Source organism: Cebidichthys violaceus, unplaced genomic scaffold (genome assembly GCF_023349555.1).
Source record: "Cebidichthys violaceus isolate CVI_PGR_0920_01 unplaced genomic scaffold, fCebVio1.0.p SCAF_12, whole genome shotgun sequence".
Taxonomy (NCBI): domain Eukaryota; kingdom Metazoa; phylum Chordata; class Actinopteri; order Perciformes; family Stichaeidae; genus Cebidichthys; species Cebidichthys violaceus.
In genome coordinates, this window is record NW_027176285.1 from 15,352,875 (window position 1) to 15,366,104 (window position 13,230).

Here is a 13,230-nt window from a genome sequence, read left to right on the forward strand (position 1 = left end):
AGCGTCTTTACTTGCTCATAAAACATTACCATAACAAAGACAATATATTACTAATACTAATATTGGCAAATATACTGGCCAAAATTTTATTTTATGTACCACGGGAACCTTTCTGACAGTTTTTACCTTCTGGTTTTTAAAGGGTAATAAAAGACAGAGTTTGATCTACGACCTGATTTTTTTTCCTCTTAACGTCCATCCGATTGGTCAAGAAAAAAAGCAAACCTCCGTACTCCTCGTCCCATTGGCTGGGTGACTGCGTCGCTATTCCTACGTTTTTAAAGCCCCGCCTCCGAGCAAAAAGCTAGTGTGCGGCTTTCACTGACTGTGACACAGGAATGCCCTTCTCTGGCGCCCTGGATGACCACGGTATGTACCTATGTGACGGATTATGTTATTAGTCGTACCGCTGGTTTAGCTGTACACAGAGCCGCCGAAGCCTCTGAGGTGTTAAGGTCAAAGCCCCACAGCCAGTGTGTGGTTGACCGGATGATGCCGCTGCGCTGTCAACTGACAGATGAGGCTGAGCTAGGCTAGCTAAGTGTGCTAGCTACCGTTAGCATGCTCGCCTGTGGGTGCTCATGCCTGCTTGCTAGTGTTAATTGCAGCCAGTCATTAACAACATGTATAAAAACAGAGCTTAGACTTGTTGACGTAAAATTAAATAAGTGGTCTCAACTGCCTGGACGGCTTAGCTTAGCTCTCTTTCAGCTAGCAGTACCATTATCAATAATGTGGCCTGTGTAACTGGCAAAAACATTGTTTACACAGTTTATTGTATTAGTCAGTTTGGCTCCAAAGAGAGAGGAAAAGTCATGTGGAATCCTCACCTGCTGTTTGTCACGTACTGTGTGTGTGTGTGTGTGTGTGTGTGTGTGTGTGTGTGTGTGTGTGTGTGAGAGAGAGAGAGAGAGAGTGTGTGAGAGAGAGAGAGAGAGAGAGAGAGAGAGAGAGAGAGAGAGAGAGAGAGAGAGAGAGAGAGAGAGAGAGAGAACTGGCTGCATACCAGACAGTGTATGTAGGTAAGTAGCTGTCAAGTTGCTCTGCTGCTTAACAGTTGATGTGAGCTTGATTTTTCCCAGCTTAATCCATGGACCTTTGGAAGTTGTTTTTTGTGACTCGAGACATTTTGTCCTGGAGCCAACAGCACTGTTGTAGTGATCCAATAACTGTGTGATGTCTTTATCTGTTCAAGGCCTGTGCAATGTAGCGTTGCTCAGCAGGAGGAGGCTGCCACACTCGGATCATTTCCCTAACACTCATGTCTGTCTCATTTATTATAGGGTAATACATCTACACTCAGCCATTGGACGAGCGTGGAGCACAAACTTCGGGAGTGGATGACGATAGGCGGTTCGTCGGCAAGCCCTGAGCTGGCTGATCTCAGCGCAGAGACGACACCTTGTCCCGGGTGAACGTGAAGGCGTTTACATTTCTGAGATGTCACTCAAACGAGCAGACGGGATGTCCATCGCCCAGGCTTTGGCCATGACTGTAGCAGAGATACCGGTGTTTCTGTATTCCACATTTGGGCAGGTAAACCGCTTTGCATACAGTTAAAGTTTTACAGCTCTAAACAGAAGCGCTATTCACTGTCGACGATGGATACGTTAATGTTTAGTAGATCTCTTTATGTCAGCTTACATGTGCCTCTCCTGCTTTCAGTCCATATTTTCTCAGCTGAAGCTAACCCCGAGCTTGAAGAAGGTGCTGTTTGCCACGGCGCTGGGCAGCGTCGCCCTGGCTCTCACCGCTCATCAGCTGAAAAGGCGGGGGAGGAAGAGGAAGCAGGTGACGCAAGGGAAGGAGGGCCAGAAGACGGTGGGAATACCCGAGGCGCTGATGAAGACGGGAAGACCCTCGTCATTTAAGAGAGGTGTGCATGACTTTACGCTCGGAGGAAAAGTTCCAATGATAACGTTTCCTTTGTGTCATCTATTCAGAAATACGCGTACAAGAGAATGTTTTTCTCTCCACAGGCCCGTTTACTGGCCGACAGATGATGAGTCCCAGCAATCGGAGCAATGACACCATGAGTGGGATTTCTTCCCTGGCCCCCAGTAAACACTCAAGTTCCTCACACAGCCTGGCATCTGTTAGTTTGACAATTTACAGCTAATTCCATGTCATTTTTGGCTACCATTTTACTTTTTATTCCCACATTTCCTAATGTGTCATTGTGTGTTTTGTGTGTTTCTGGCATAGCTACGGGTCCCAAACTCTCCAAATCAGGCAGCCAATCCATCCACCCCCTGGGAGGCGGAGCCTGTGGTGGAAGAGTCGGGGGCGATAGAGGATGCAAATGCAGAGAATCTCTATATATTGGGTAGGTATTTACTATTACTCCTGGTTTTCTAAAAAGGTAATACACACTTTGCTGTGTTGCTTTAGATATACTGTGATAGTTCTACTTTACCACTTAGTGTTTGTTCAGTACTTTTAGTCGGTAATAACAATTGATCGGGAAACAAAATCATCTGTTATTGGTGACTAATTTAAAAAACAAATGCTGCATGACTTGTATCATGTATATATAAAAGTTATTGTGCGTTCATTTTCTGCTGTTGGTATTTTGGAGAAAAGCTAGGCTATTATCAGGTACTGTTGGACTATTGGACCCAGGGTGCTGTTGGTTAATATTTGGATTATCCTGCATGAACTGTTTGAATTCTGCTCCATGTTCCCCCTTTTTAGAACTGTAGAGACTCAGGGCCGCTTAGTACTGCATTTCGCAATATATTCGATAAAGTAGGAAATGTAAGACGTTACACCCGCGGCTTGGTGCCACTTGCTCAAAGTTCTGATGTTCCAGTTCACGACCGCAACGTCGTGTCGCTCTCTTCCTGCTAGGGATGGAGCTCTTTGAGGAAGCTCTACGAAAGTGGGAACAGGCCCTGAATATTCGCCATCACACCCACTCGACCTCCAGCAGCAACAACAGCCTCGCCCTGCAGGGGGCGACGTGCGAGGACCTTCCAGTGGTAACTATCAAACAATGCTTACCAATACAGACGGCGTGACGTTCTTGTGCACGGTTGGGTTACTTTCCCCTCGAGTGCAGTGCAATAGGGATTTCCCCTTCTGTATGTGTGATGTAGTTGGTTTTCTGCTTTTGTTATAGGGTGAAACCCGTAATAAAGTGTTTGCTGAGAAGTTGGAGACTCTACTGCACAGGGCGTACCACCTACAAGAGGACTTTGGCAGCAGTATCCCAACAGACAGCGTGCTGGCAGATTTCGGTAAGAGCAATGTTGAGCTTATGTGTGACCTCAAAAGAACGAGAGGAATGATGTTAATCTGACTCAAAGTTTGAGGTGTAACATAAGGTTTATGGTGTTGATGCAGTCTTGGTGTGCTTCAGTAGTAATACCGCTCCTTTTAAAGTGGGTTCACGCGTTGTTTCAGTGCATGTGTTTTGGTTCTTGCCCCGTCAGTCAGAGTTTGTGGTGTTCCTTTGGCAGAGAGTGAAGGAACTCTGATCTTGCCTCAAGTGGAGAATTTCCACAGACTGCGAGACGATGACGCGACCACTGTTACCTCTGACGAGTCCTTCTTCTCGGCTGCAGAGGTTAGTTCCTTTCCTCTGCTCTCTAAAGACTGACCGTAACCGAAATATACATTTAGTCCCAAGGGCTCCCTAGTATTTATATCAAATACACATACTAGTACTCTACTATCTGGTGTGTGTGTGTGTGTGTGTGTGTGTGTGTGTGTGTGTGTGTGTGTGTGTTGTCTGTGCAGCTGTTCGATGCCTTGTCTTTAGAAGACGTCTACCAGCCACTCAAACCAGCAGCTCTCTATGAAGAAGCCTTGTCTCTGGTCCGGGAGGGCAAAGTGTGCTACAGGTCTCTGAGGTAACTGAAGTGAACCGTCTGTACCCGCATATTAAAAGCTGTACTATTCAATATTATAGCTTCATACTTCTTCTCTCTCTCTCTCTCTTTCACCAGGACTGAGTTACTCGAATGTTTTGGTGACCAAGACTTCCTTGCCAAGCTTCAATGTGTGAGACAAGCATTCCAGGTCTGTTCCAGCTCCTAACACTTAACCCGTGTTTGCGTACTAGATCGTTCTCTTTGTTTGGATAAATGTGGTTTTGAGCCAAAGTCTTCTATAAAGGACTTTGTTTGTTCCAGGTCCTGTTGTTAGACGAAACTCATCGCACGTTTTTCATGGAGACGGGGAAGCAAATGATTGTAGGGTTAATGGTAAAGGCAAATAAGGTAAACGCTGTTCGTTTGGATCCTTCACTTATTAACTTGTTAAGCTTCTGTGGACATGTTTGCACAGCTGGAACTAATTAACTCATTTTGTTGTTTTAACGCAGAGTCCCAAAGCCTTCCTTGAGAGCTACGAGGACATGCTGCTTTACACCAAGAGGGAGGAAACGTGGCCCGTCACAAAGATGGAGCTTGAGGGTCGAGGGGTGAGTAAACCCCGTCCTTCATCTCGTCTCGTTTTTTTTTTTTCTTTGCTAACAATACTATTTCTACCTGCAGGCGTGCGGCATGCTTGGTTCATTCATGGGAGCAGGCTTTTGGGCACAGGGTGTCTCAGGTTCATGCAAACCGGCTGACCTGCATTAAACTTTAACTGAAAGACTCGCTCTGTACTTTACCCGGTGTAAAGCTCACTTTAGAGTTGCACTGTTGTGTAACCGGCAAGCCTTCTTCATTGAAGTGTTGTTTACTGTCGGATACTTTGCAATACGCCTCGCAGACGGAGGAAGTACAAATACTATGCATTACCAGATGGTGTGTGTGTATAACCTTTCGTATGTAGTACAATGAAGGGTGGGGGCTCTCGTGTCTCTGCAGGTGGTGTGTATGAATTTTTTCGACATCGTGATGGACTTCATCCTGATGGACTCCTTTGAAGACCTGGAGAACCCTCCGTCCTCTGTGGTCGCTGTGTTGAGGAACCGCTGGCTCTCTGACAGCTTTAAAGAGACGGTACGTTTTACACACACACACACACACACACACACACACACACACACATATCAATTCCTTGATTATTCCACGATGTGTTAGTTACAAATGACTCTAATAACAGAGTTTTTCTGTCTGTTAGGCTCTGGCAACTGCTTGCTGGTCTGTCCTTAAAGCAAAAAGGCGTCTTCTCATGGTGAGTTTGAGCTCATTTAGAGATGGAGAACTGTTTATTACATCCCATGTGTGTCTTTTGACTTTGACAGCTGAGTTTCTCTCGCTGCTCTCGGTAGGTTCCCGATGGTTTTATCTCCCACTTCTACGCCATATCGGAACACGTGAGCCCGGTTTTAGCTTTTGGGTTTTTGGGACCCAGGCAGCACCTAAGTGAAGTGTGCACCATCTTCAAGGTGAGAGCATCCGCAACGAAGACGCTGTGATTTTAGCACAATTTTGGAAAGCCAAGTACTTTACACGTGGCGTTCAGTTTACTCGTCATGAGGAGGACTACACAGAGCATTTTAAATTTGAACTTCAGTTTTGAACAACTCCACAGTTTTATAAAAAGCTGAATTGTAACTTCCATGAAGATTGGAGGCTAGAGACTTGAATAGTGAAAATGGAAACAGCAGAGGTCGACGTATCCCGACTTTTAATGGGTCGAGCTCCAAAAATGATGGATCCTACATTTCCCAGAATGCAACTCACTCACATCTTTTGTGAGACTCCTTGCTCCGCAGTTAGTAACAGAGTCACTAGCAACCTCAATAGTCAAAGCTTCTTTTCAGGTCTTTGACGGAAGCTTCGAATGTCAAATTCACTTTCACTAAGCCTCACCGTGTCTCCTGTGCGTCTTTCATTTCTCTCCTTCTCGTCTGCAGCAACAAATCCTGCAGTACCTGAAGGACATGTTCGATCACGACAAGGTCCGCTTCACCTCGGCTCAGTGCCTGGCCGAGGACATCCTGAACCTTTCCCACCGCCGCAGTGAGATTCTACTGGGCTACCTGGGAATCGGTAGCCTTCTGGAGCTCAACGGGGCCCTGCCGACAGACACAGAGGGCCCATCGGGGCCCAACTGAGACCAGTAGGGGCCACTAAGGGCTTCTGACTTGTGAGGACTTGTCTCTGCCTCGTTTTGCGACGTGGACACTTCCTGAACACGCCTGAATAAAGCGCTCCCAACACAGGAAGACCAGGCCTTCTACACTATTGCTCCACATGGATCGGGTCTCCCTGACAACCGGTGGTTGCATCGTAACCTTCCATTCATCTGACTCGTGGAATATCATAGTGTTCATAATTATGTGAAAAGAAATGTGCGTTTGTATGTTTTATATTAATTAAAGGAGAAAGGATATTTGCAAAAAAAAGCATAATAATTCCCAGCAGGTTTGGCCGGCTGAAGACTTGAAGGACTGAATGAATTTGTCTCCTTTTTTAATCTGAAGAAATATTTATTTAATCCAATGTGGTTTAATTGCGCAAGCTTAGATGTCAAATATCCAAGAGACTGTCCTTGTGTGAAATCAGCAAAGTGTGTTAACGTGTTCCTCATATTGAAGTTTAATTATCCCTGACATGAATATTATTAATCTGAAGTGCCACAGAGGGTCAGAAAGAAACTTCCCAATAACACAATGTTCCTACAGTCGTCTAAAACCTTCAGAGACTTTGTGTTATGATCGTTTGATCTCTAGCCACATTTAAAAAAAATAATTGACCCAACCTCTAAATCAAACGGTGCCAATCTTACTAGTCTGAGTGAAGAACTTGTTCTGTTTCATACAGAACCGGGCATTGTGCAGTCGGACTGTAAAACCCACATAAGTGCACTGATGAGGACTGAGCGGAGCGGAGAGACGACTAAGATGCCAAGTTAGACTTAAGTTTACGTCTGGTAGCTCCGCCCCTGTACAAGCAGACTGTGGTTGGTTTGTTTGTTGACGAAACTGTCAAATACTAAATTATCTGAATGACATGCGATGAGAAGTTTATTTATTTGAGCGGCGGTAGAAGTGTGTGTGTGATTGAGAAAAGAGAAGACGTTTCTGTCAGAATAATTTTTGGGGTCTCTCACTCATTTTATCATACAAATCAGCAGCTATTTGTTATTCATAATCATACAAGTGTGTGTTTTTGTGGTTTTGATCAATTCAAATCCTGCTCTCGTTGCAACACCTCTCTGAAATTCAGAACTGTTAACACGTCGCAGTACGACGCTGTTCAGAGTCGGCATTTACATCCAACTGTAAATCGGAGCTTCTACTGTACAAGAAGACGCTTTTGTTTTTTTTGCAAATGTGCAGCTTTGTGTTTTTAAACATTTTGCACTTTATCAGAAAAGCAGGAATGTCCAGCGACCCTTTTTTTGTAGAAGCAGTTTGAGAGTTGTACAAATATATAGAATTATTTATTGCGTCGTAGAACAGACTACGGATGACGTAGAGCTGTACAGTATGTTCAGAAACAAATATTTTATGAAAATTCTTTATTCTGGTTACCTAACAACGTTTTAGTCTCCATGTTTGAAATGTTAAAATTCTCCAATTTTAACTTTTTTTGGACCGCTTGTCCTGTCCTGTCCGTGCTCCCAGGTGTTAATGTAGACGATCAAGTGTAAATCACGCAGATATATGCAGTTAATGAAAGATGGTTAGTCTTTGTGTTCTGCTTTGTCCTGAGAGTAGATGGTCGGAGATGAATCCCTCTGCATGTCAACGTTCTCTGAAATGCATCAATCCGTTTATCTTTGCAGCTTTTAGATCGAGCCTCTAATCGTTAGTCCAGCTCATAACGACTCGAATGTCAAAATTCAGGAATGAACTGTAATACTTTGCGTATGTTCTGTAGATTGAAGAGTTTTATTTGGCCAAAATGTAGAAAGAGCAATTTTATTTTTTTCCACTGCTGTACGTTACAAGTGTCCTATTCATGTCTTTTGTCTTTTCTATTGTTAAATTAAAATGCCAGCACAAACTGTAAATTGATTTTGATTCTCCATATTAAATGTTATTTTTTTTGTTTATTAAACTCTACGTTTATTACGCCTTTTCCCAACTGATGACGTCTCGTTGTGTTTTATGTCTCGCCAGGGATCTGAATTTCCCTAAAACACAAGATTATTTTGTGAGCGTGATAAGAGAGGTTTATTTTTTAAGAAGCACCGGCTCCATTATAACCAGCAGAAAGTATGAATAAGTGAGAGAAATGGATTGTCTTTTGACGGCTAAACCACTGCCGTGTATTACACAGAATGTACTCGTACAAAATCCGAACTTCGAGTCAGTTGGAGAGATAGAAGACACAAGAGGACGCTCTGGGGTGATTCGATGTTAGGCCAGTGGAGGCTCCCTTTTTATAGGAAATATGCATAAATTACATGTCAAACAGAGTCAGCTCTGAATATGTTGGAGGCCTTGAAACATGCACAATATCTCAAAACAGTTAAATCCTATTCTGCTTTTCATTTCCTCCTACATTTTGGGTACTGTACACGCTGACACAGAGGTCACACGCATCTTTACCATTCGTCTCCGCTTCCTCTTTTACTTAAGCCTGAGTTTGTCTGCTATGTGTGTGTGTGTGTGTGGGTGTGGGTGTGGGTGTGGGTGAGTATGTGTTATCTATGTCCTTCTGCCAGATGAGCGACGTCAACATGTAGGTCTAACCCTCTAACGCTGTGAGATATTGTGCAATTTTGACAATTGCACAATATTTGTTTTTTCGCTGAGTGAATAGACACCTACCATAGGCAGTGTAAGGTATGATTAGTGCTTGTCTCTTCATTGATATACATAGGGTGGCCAAAATAATAGAAACACCAGTCAGTACAAAATATCTTATCGAAACCACAACAGACATTTTTTTTTGCCGTAGGCAAAGGGAATTTAAAAGGGATGTTTTTTCATTATCATTCATATATTTTATAGACTAAATTATTAATCGTTTCATCTGGATCAAATGTGTCTGGGCAAATACAGAGGCAATATCACGGCATTATATGCATGGCATGCAATTTAAGTAATGTGCAGCCTGGATTAATTCAGCAGCCTAATTATGAACTTTATTTTTTTGAATGAGTGCAGTGGAGAGCTGGACTTTTGTGTCTTTTTTGTTCATTCAATAATTCTTCTCTATGGGGGGGGGAAAGAGACTATGGCTCATCTGCAGTGTGCGGCTGGGATTGGACGGCGTCTCCGCTGCCGGGGCCCGCTTGAACACAGCGCCCCGTTCGCCATTGGTTCGACACGTTGTCTGGGGCGTTTCACTGGGACTGCCCGGTTGTGTCCGGGGTAAGATGGCGTTGGAAGAGCAGTGCTCGGCACCATCTCGATGGCGGTCCATATCCCTGACACACGTAGAGTTTCCGGAGGGTATGTACACGCAACGTCTTCCTCTAACTACCGAAGATGCTAACCGCTAGCGTGATTTTCGAAGACTGTGCGCGCGCGCGCGCGCGCGTGTGTGTGTGTGTGTGTGTGTGTGTGTGTGTGTGTGCTCGTTACTGAATGGACACGGCCGTTGGCGCTGCTGCCAAATAGTGAGACGCTGCGAAACGTCGGAGCGCAGCGGGGAATGCAACCCCGGACTGCGAAATAGTGAGACAGAGCCGCATGCGCAGTTGCCGCTAATGTCCACAATGAAGGCTAGCTAGCCTGTTAGCTGCCTTGATATCAGCTTTGATATCTCCTCTCAGGAGTTAGCAAACACGGCGCGTCCTATAGTAATTATTCAACACAATTAAAGCGTCGCGAACAGCAAAATATTATTCATAACTATGGTGGAAACAGGCATATATTTCACCTTATAGCGTTGTAGCCAGGACTGCGGCTAACGTAGTAGCTAGCTCCTTGGCCGCACACTGATTAGTATAACTAGCATAAACCACATTGCACCGAGCTGTGTGTTAACAAAATAAAAGAATGTGAACGTTAGTTAGATGAAGGCTCGGCTACGTCGCTGCAGCAGCTTCCTGCTTGTACTCAGTCAAATATTTCAGCCATCCGGGTTCACAAAGTGTCCCTCCCCACCGGTGCTGGGTGACTTTTAATGTTAGTGGGTTTTTGATGTAATACTCATGACAGTGTCTCTTGTGTTTTTTAGGCGACCTGACGGGACACGTGCTGGCCTACTTCAGTCTCCTACCCATTGCAATCCTCGTGGGTTTCGTTACACTCATAGTGTTTAAACGGGAGCTGCACACGGTGAGTTCTGCACACTTCAAATTTCAGAATGTCACTTTTCAAGTTTTTTGGGGGGGGGCTGAACATTTGTGTCATGCAGGTAAGACGTTTGCAAGCTCTATGTGTTTACCTTATTGTTTTTTTTTCTATATTATATATCATTTCTACAGATTTCCTTCTTCGGTGGACTCATCCTGAATGAAGGGGTGAACTGGCTGCTGAAGCACATTCTCAGAGAGCCGCGCCCATGTGCAGGTGAGTGAACAAACTGTTGACATTATGCAATCGCGTTATTTGTTCAGCTAACGGGACATCACCGGCTCAGTCGTCTAGTTTCTCTGCATCGCGTTGGATTATATATATATCGATGCTGCTGACCTCAATCCTCACAATAGAGGCCGACTGGTTTTCTTCAGACTGACTTTGGCTCTATTTGAAGTTCAATTCCTGACAAATCAAGGTACTTCAGGGGGAAAAAAAACATACAGAATACAAGCATAGACAAACACACAAATTACATCCACAATAGAGACATCTGTGGTATTCAAAACAATTCAAATAGAAATAAATATGCAAATATAGTCATTTTGTTGCGCCCAACCCCAGCCAGATAATTAATGAGAGACGCTCGACTTTACTTTTCGACTTTGGTGCTTGACCTGACCAAAACAATCGTATGTGTATATGGGTGTGTACTCCGTATTGACCGTGTGTCTTTATGTTGTCTCTCTGCAGGAAGTCACACAACCCTGCACACGGAGTATGGGATGCCCTCCAGTCACTCCCAGCTCATGTGGTTCTTTGTCGTTTACTTCTTTCTTTTCCTTTATTTAAGGTGAGCTCGTTTATGGCTGGAGATGTTGGAGCTGTGTTATTTGTGAGAAGTATAGACCATAGCTGAAGTTTAACGTCCTCAAACTAATCAAATATAGTTTCTTTTGTTCATATCTGTTCTTTACTTTGTTTATTCTCATGTTCATGTTTTTGATCACCGCTCATTAGACGCTTTCCTCGAGGTAGACGTCACGATGTGAACTCACGCCGGTCTGTCTTTTCAGAATGCATCAAACGAACAATGCTCGATGCGTGGACCTGCTGTGGAGACACATACTGTCCATCATCCTGTTGGGCGTGGCCTTATCAGTGTCATACAGCAGGTACGGCTGCAACCATTACTTTCACCGTTTGGATTTCCTCGACTAAAAACCAATTGAATAATGAAGTAATTGACTTGAGTGTTTTCTTGAACATTGTTCTCTCTCTCTGTCTGTGTCTCTCTCTGTCTGTCTCTCTCTCTGTCTCTGTTTCTCTGTCTCTTTTGCTCTCTGTCTGTCTCTCTCGCTCTCTGTCTGTCTCTCTCTATCTCCCTCCCTCCCCCTCCCCCTCCCTCAGGGTCTACCTGTTGTATCACACCTGGAGCCAGGTTTTCTATGGCGGAGTGGCCGGTAGTACGATTGGCATAATCTGGTTCTTTTTCACACAAGAGATGCTGACACCATTATTCCCCAAAATAGCAGCGTGGTGAGTCTCGCTCTAATTTCTTCGCCGCCTCCTCCTCGTGTCGCAGGGGACGACTCGTCGTCCTTAGCCTGAATAAGTGGATGAAACAAGTCTTTCATGGCCGCTCTCAATAATTTGTTCTTTTTAATGTTTTCTTAATTTATAGGCCAATATCAGAGTACTTCCTGGTGCGAGACACAAGTCTGATTCCCAACATCTTGTGGTTTGAGTATACAGTGACCAGATCAGAGGCAAGGTAAGCTTCTGACACACAATTATTTGAACATAAAATCCAGATACTGAAAAAGTAAGACATGTTTTCAGAGCGATCAAGAAGCAACAGAGAAATACAGCAATAACAAAAAAGATGGAAAACAATCTAAGCTACTATAATTTAGAAAAATACAACAAAAATAATAAGAAAATGAGCAGAAAACTAAACAATCTAGTCTGCTTGCGCTCAGTTAGCAAGTTCGTTAGCTTGTTTGCTAACGAGACGCTCGCATGACTTCTGTCTACAAACCATGTCTCTGCTATAGAGCAGTTTAAATGAAAGTGAATAGTGCAACACAGTTAATAAGGTACAATAGCTTTTGTTCCATTTTGGACTCTAGCTTTGGAGATAGTTTGAGTTCATTCGAGTTGCGCTTTAGGCTGAAGAATCCGCTGAACTTGAACTGAACAGAATTTCTGTCTTTTGCATTTTGTTTTGTGATTCAATTCTTCTCTGGTTTTGTTGTTTTTCTTCTAGGAACAGACAACGAAAGCTTGGAACGAAACTTCAGTGATCGACACAGTTCTTCTGTGAAACGGAGTTTAGGACCACACACACACACACACTTACACCCACACACGTACACACAAAACAAATGCTCACTTGACAAAAACACACTGGAGAACCATCTTTTGGACTGACGTGGTTGCGGAGTAAAGGAGTAAAGGGCAGAAACCGTTTACAGGTGGTGGCGAAAGAGTGCCTGGACCCGACCCGGAGCCCACAGCCTGAGCAAGTCCGTCCACACGCCTCTCCTCCTCGTACAGCTTGCCCCCAGATGCTCTTCAACGCATGCAAGACTGTGCAAGAGGCATACTATTTAATGATAGATTAATATATATATTTTAACTATAAACGCACGCTGACGGTAACGACGTACTGTAAGAGATTCTAGGAGCCGAACGAGGAAGCTTAGGTCCAGTTTCAAGCAAATTGGCGAGCGCATTGCAGCATGTATTTAGTGATTCCTTTTTTTAAATATTCGGATGGACAGCCGGGGGGGAGGGGGGGGTTCTGGCTAGGTTGGGGGAGGGGGGGGGTAGTAGTAGTATGTGGAATTAACCATTTTTCATTGTTATATAATAGAAAATGAACAATTTCTGAAATTGGTAATGATGTAATATAAATGAAAATTTGCACTTTGTGAAATTTACAAGTAAGAAAAAAAAAAGAAAAAGACTAACACTAGGTAAATGTTAAGCCCCTCCCCCTCTTTTCCCTCATCAGTCTGTGTGTCGATGACCGTCGGTCCTCATATATAAGACTCCAAAGCTTTTCCGCAGTGTAACTCCGATCCGTGCCATCGAGCAGCCGGGTTGTGCTTTCTGTTCATATCCAC

The 13,230-nt window shown here is 44.1% G+C and overlaps 2 protein-coding genes across 3 annotated transcripts; both read left to right on the forward strand.

Annotated features, from left to right (window-relative positions):
• Positions 1–144: 144 nt before the first annotated feature.
• miga2 (mitoguardin 2) lies at positions 145–7,995 on the forward strand. Of its 2 annotated transcripts, none has more exons than XM_068706665.1 (16): positions 145–369; positions 1,284–1,536; positions 1,666–1,876; positions 1,980–2,095; positions 2,206–2,326; positions 2,851–2,981; positions 3,122–3,239; positions 3,435–3,568; positions 3,742–3,854; positions 3,951–4,023; positions 4,137–4,223; positions 4,328–4,426; positions 4,818–4,952; positions 5,074–5,127; positions 5,225–5,341; positions 5,813–7,995. In XM_068706665.1, the coding sequence occupies exons 2-16, from the start codon at positions 1,441–1,443 to the stop codon at positions 6,011–6,013; spliced, it is 1,806 nt and encodes a 601-aa protein (XP_068562766.1). In that variant the 5' UTR covers positions 145–369; positions 1,284–1,440; the 3' UTR covers positions 6,014–7,995. The 2 variants fall into 2 exon arrangements, with proteins under 2 accessions (XP_068562766.1, XP_068562767.1); XM_068706666.1 differs by having other exon boundaries at positions 146–369; positions 3,462–3,568.
• Positions 7,996–9,197: 1,202 nt separating this feature from the next.
• On the forward strand, positions 9,198–12,886 carry dolpp1 (dolichyldiphosphatase 1). The gene is made up of 8 exons (XM_068705597.1): positions 9,198–9,307; positions 10,038–10,138; positions 10,288–10,372; positions 10,853–10,952; positions 11,176–11,274; positions 11,510–11,638; positions 11,784–11,873; positions 12,369–12,886. Exons 1-8 carry the CDS (start codon positions 9,232–9,234, stop codon positions 12,403–12,405), a joined length of 717 nt encoding a protein of 238 aa, XP_068561698.1. The 5' UTR covers positions 9,198–9,231; the 3' UTR covers positions 12,406–12,886.
• The last annotated feature ends 344 nt before the right edge of the window (positions 12,887–13,230 follow it).